The sequence below is a fragment of the Limulus polyphemus genome, unplaced genomic scaffold (genome assembly GCF_000517525.1).
Source record: "Limulus polyphemus unplaced genomic scaffold, Limulus_polyphemus-2.1.2 Scaffold181, whole genome shotgun sequence".
In the NCBI taxonomy this organism is placed as follows: Eukaryota; Metazoa; Arthropoda; class Merostomata; order Xiphosura; family Limulidae; genus Limulus; species Limulus polyphemus.
In genome coordinates, this window is record NW_013665791.1 from 293,681 (window position 1) to 299,148 (window position 5,468).

The 5,468-nt window shown below is 30.2% G+C and overlaps 1 protein-coding gene across 1 annotated transcript in view; it reads left to right on the plus strand.

Moving 5' to 3' along the window:
- The window catches only part of LOC106478113 (sterol regulatory element-binding protein 1-like), a 41,543-nt gene that overhangs the window by 14,457 nt on the left and 21,618 nt on the right, over positions 1-5,468 (plus strand). Inside the window, exon 4 of the mRNA XM_022381656.1 lies at positions 4,027-4,162. Coding sequence (XP_022237364.1) covers positions 4,027-4,162 — 136 coding nt within the window. The remainder of the gene's footprint in view (positions 1-4,026; positions 4,163-5,468) is intronic.

Genomic DNA, 5,468 nt, shown 5'->3' on the forward strand with positions numbered 1-5,468 from the left:
TAAAGTCTTTATAAATTAATACTTATAACTCTCAATATATTAGGTATATCTTCCGGAAATTTGGCAGTATTTCAGTTAATATTACAAGTTCTTTCACATATAAAAAGTCATATTTCTTAGTGAAGTAATTTTAATAAAATAAAATAAAGATTTGTCCATGAATATATTATTTGTTTTGAATAGTTTGTGTGCAAAATAATTTTCATGTTAAAATTAAAAATACTTTTTGTCATCTCAAAAATTTCAAATTTCCTTTGTGTAATCCCTAAAACCTCCAAATGCATTTCAAACGTTTATTTTTCACTAAATCCTTATAGTTTATTTGTTATATTCTCTATCCTGTCTCAAAACTTGATCTTTAAATTCGACCGACCTCGTAACCACCAAAAAAAAATCAAAATAAACCAAAATTAACCTTTTTTTCTTTCTAGAATGACTTCAAATTATAACATGAAACTACATTGATTTATCCTAAGTAGCTCTAAGTTTGTAGAAGTATTAACTCTATAAAGACTTTAAACGAGTACAAAGAGGCCCCAGGTGGTTTGGATGTTTGACTTGTGATCTGAAGGTCGTGGAATCGAATCCCTATCCCACCAAACATGCTTGCCCTTTCAGCTGTGGGGGTGTTATAAAGTGAAGGTCAGTCCCACTATTCATTGGTAAAAGAGTAGCTCAAGAATCGGTGGTGGGTGGTGATGACTAGCTACCTTCCCTCTAGTCTTTCAATACTAAATTAGGGATCGCTAGTGCAGATCGCCCTTGTGTAGCTTTGCGCAAAATTAAAACAAACCAAACAAAGAGGTCACATGTTCGGTCAAGTTGACCGAGCCCATGTTGAGAGAGTTAATTGTTCAATCATTCTCTGTAGGCTTGCACCTGTCCCTTTAAGGGCAGAAGGTATTAAGATATATATGCTATGTAAAGCCAAGTTATGCTACCTAGTAATATAACAAGTAATAATAAGTAAGATACTACTTTTAATATATTATGTATATTTACACAAAATTTGGCAGTCTTTCAGTAAGCATTGTAAGTCTTTCACATACAGAAAATCATATTTTAAATAAATTGAAAAAGGTTTGTCTGTGAATATATTGAGTATTTGTTTTGAATAGTCTGTGTGCAAAGTGATTTTCATGTTAAAATTAAAAATACTTTTTTTCATCTCAAAAATCTCAGATTTGATCATGTATAATCTCTAAAACCTCCTAAATACATTACAAATGTTTATTTTCAGTAAAATTTTATATCTTATCTCTTATTTTTTCTTCCCTAACTCTATGACAACATTGGTCAATTTGACAGACCTTGTAACCACCAAAATAAATCTACATTATCTTCCTTTTCTTTCTAGAATGTCTTTAAATTGTAACATGAAACTACATTTGTTTATCCTAAGTAGCTTTAAACTTGTAACAGTATACATCTATTTACAATTCAATTTTATTGTTTTATTGCCCTTTGAACTTTGTCTGACTACTGTTCTTACCATTATAAGTTGTAAATCACATGGGGAACGTGGAGGTCATGTTATGCTATCGAATTACATTACCCACGTGGTGTGTGCCAAGTGAAACATTTTTATTATATTATTATTATTTATTTTACCTAATTTAACCTTAAATAGCCTAAAGAGATCCCCATTATTACATTTCAGTTACTTTTATAATAATAAATAAAGAACAGACTTGAAAAACGATAAATAAAGTACTTCCCTTATTTTTTTTTCTTGCTGTTGATTGTCGATGACACTTAACCCTATTTTATTTATAGTAATGGTAGTAATGCACAAAAGAACATAGACTAATAACATGCAAAAAGTAGAGAATTTCCCTCAACTCTTCAAAACTTTTTTTTGGCTTTCTAACAGTGCAACAAGAACCATTACAAATTCATTCATACTAGTTGTATGAAGCTTGTACTAACAGTGAAATTGACAATTCTACATTCAGAACTCAATGTAATATAATACGACATTTGATAGATGAAAGCCTTGACTTTCTGTTGGTTATAGATAATATAGAATTAAACATAATACAGAACTAGTAACAAATCCTGAAAGAGAGGATGTGACAGGTGGATTTGGCAAGAGGGGCCTGATTTGATGGCTCTGTAACAAAACAAAATTGAAGGCTATATAAATTCTGGTTTTTCTGAGCAATGACAATTTTATAGTGAGTAATTTGTGTTTAATTTTGTACTTATTGGAGGAGTGGTGAATAAAATAGAGAAAAGGAGATGCCTAGAGAAATGTAATCACATGTGTCACAGTAGGGGAAATTCAAGATTTTTTTAAATACTGCCTTATAAAATTAAGAAATTAAAACTTGTAATTATTAAAATATGGATTATTAGTCAAGATTTTATGCTATTCTAATTGGTATAACATAAAAAGTAGATTAATAAAACTGTGAATGTAAGTCAGTAAAAAAACCTTATTACATGCTCAGTGAAGGATGCCAGTCATGATAGAGTTAAAGGAGTATAGAGAATAAAACATGTGGTATGCCTGCATAGTGCAGCATTATTATAGTGGTTTTCAATAAAATATTGATTATAAAAAAGAAATAAATACATACATTCTCATAAGCTTTGTTACATGGAAAGCTTTTTCCTTCTCAGTTAGAGAAAAAAGAAAACTTCAAACAATTTGACAAGTGTTACAAACTGTTTTTTAAAAAATAAGATCAAAAACTAATAACTATATCATATTTAAAATAGAACTAAAGAAAATAACTGTGGATCTCTTCCTCAGTTTTTTTTAAAAAAGGTGTTTTGGATGGTGGGACAAGAAGTGGACAGATTCAGAAATCCAAAAACAGTTAAATATAGTCCTTCTTTTGAATCAGAATATGCAAGTAGCAAAATGTGTTTGCAGAAGAGGAACTTTACATAGTGTCCATGCTACCTACCTTATCAGCAATGGCCTTAACTTATTCTTTTTCTTTCTTGGATAGCTCATTATGTTTGAGTTGTCAGGATAGTTACCTTCAGCCATTTCCAAAACTAAGAATTTATTGTAAATCTGTTAGTTCTTTTTCATACTGTGCAGCTCCTGGAACACATAGGAACATAATAAAGCATGAACTATGCTCTTTTCAATTATATCTTTCTTGGCATACATAAGGCATTCTGCCACATTCCTTAAGGGCATTTGTCTCTTCATCAGTTCTGAGTCTGTCTCACCAAAAACTTGAGCAGCTCTTGTTGACTCATAAATCATTTCAGTGTTGCATTCACCAATGATTCTGCTGTACTAAGACAGACAATCCTTGAAACTTAATGCAATATAGTTTCATACAGATTAATTACACTACTGTAGACTTGGTTAGTGGTCTAAAATGTTTACCAGGGCTACACAATCTGTCCTAATGCTTGTGGGTGATATGTTTTTTTGAAATTATTCAATCCTATTTACCATAATTAATGCCCCAAGTAAATCACTAACGTTTTATCAGGACTGTCATATGGAGATATGGAGAGTTGATTTTTCATAAAAACTGTGCCCATTAACTATTTTGTTTCTTATATATGACAGGCTTGTATGATCTTCTGCCATTTTTGTCTTCATTTAGCTTTGCACTGTAGATGGGACATTTGTTTCTTTTAAGAGATAATTTTGTGACAACTGATATTCCATTGTGTTCACATTTGCATCTGCTGCACTTATTACCTTTTGAACAATGTCTGTTGAATATCTCCTCAGGATTGTAGGTTCTGTACAGCTTCTGAATGTATTAGATAGTATTTTGTTATGAAAAATGAGTTACAAAAGTGATGACCACTTCCTGATGTTTAGATAAATTTTGGTTAGAAGAGGTATATATAAAGTCTCATACTACATCATTTTTAAGTGGATATTATGTTTGTAAACTGTAATCATCTTCACTGAAAGAAAACAATTCTATGAAAAAGGAAGAATGTAAAACCTTATTCTGGATTTATCAAGAAAACTTTGACATCAAAATGCTTGTAGTCAAGTTACATTTGTAACTGTTTTTTTTCTTTGTTTTATTTTTTTAGGATAAATTCAGTTAAAGCCCAGCCTGAGAAAGGAGAGAAACGCAGTGCTCATAATGCAATTGAACGTAGGTACAGAAGCAGTATCAATGACAAAATCACAGAATTAAAAAATATTGTTGTTGGGGAAGATGCAAAGGTAAGGCATTTAACATGTACAGGATGTGACATTTTTTAATTTGATGTGATTATAAATAAATGTCTTAAACTCATCTTATAGTGTTGCTATAGTAGAAGAAGGACAGTTAAATACTGGAACCTACAGAAATTAGGCCTATACTTTGTGCTGTCCACAAACATTCCTATCGCATAGACAAATTTCTTATCCCCTTATCTACCCTCTTACTACTAGAAACTGTGGTTGATGACTTGTTCTTTTTTTGTTAATGAAATCACATTATGCACTTCCAGAAAGATTATAACAAGCTTTGTTGTAGCCTCAGTTTTGTTTTTTTACCAACATTCTTGTTAGAAGAAACTATTAGCATCTGCTTCTTCAGTCCTTTCAAAAATGAAATAGTGCCTTATTTTCATCATGACTAATAATTTTGCTCTATAGTTTTTCTGAAAGGTAGAAAACTAAAATTCTTACAAACCAAAAGTAAAATTTGTAGTATAATAACTTGATAAACTGTAAAACTATTACTGAGGGCAGTGAACTCTATGACTATGGGCTGGTTGTAATCCAGCCAGCCCATAATCCACTAAATTATCCATGTGAGTAGTCATACCATAATTTTTGATAATTGATGCATATCTTCATGAAATTTTACAGATTATTAGTAAACATTACAAGGCTTCCATTTGCAAAATATCAGGTTTTTAATTAAATATTAAGATTTTTTAATTAACGATTTGTTGTGAGTTATTTTCATTTAGAATGTTGACTATCCAACATGTATAATAATTTTGATTTTAAGATTAAAAAATTTTCTTTCTCTGAAAATTGTTAAGTTTCATTTGTGTAATCTTCTAAATATCTATCAAACTTTCTTTTTCTTTTAAGAAAAACTTTATATTTTATCTGTTATTTTCTCTCTTTTAACTACATACAGGGCTGGTTGATTTGAGCAACTTCATAACCATCGTAAAAACTTAAGAATTAGATTACGTTTTTTTTACATTCTACAATGACTTCATTTTGTAACAGGAAATCACAGATGTTTATTTTAAATAGCTTAAATCTTGTAACATTATATATCTATTTATATTTATTATTTTTGTTTTATTGATCTATAAGCCATGTCTGAAACAATGATGCTACAGAAGATGCAGTCATGCGATGCATGTGCAGCTAATGTTACTGTATTCAGTAGAATAAAACTGGTCTTTGCAAAGTGCAACTATCTTAGCTTTGTACTACTAGTGCACCAGTATTTTTGTAAAATACAATCACATTTCGGTTATAATACATTACAAGTGCATATATATATATATATGTGTGT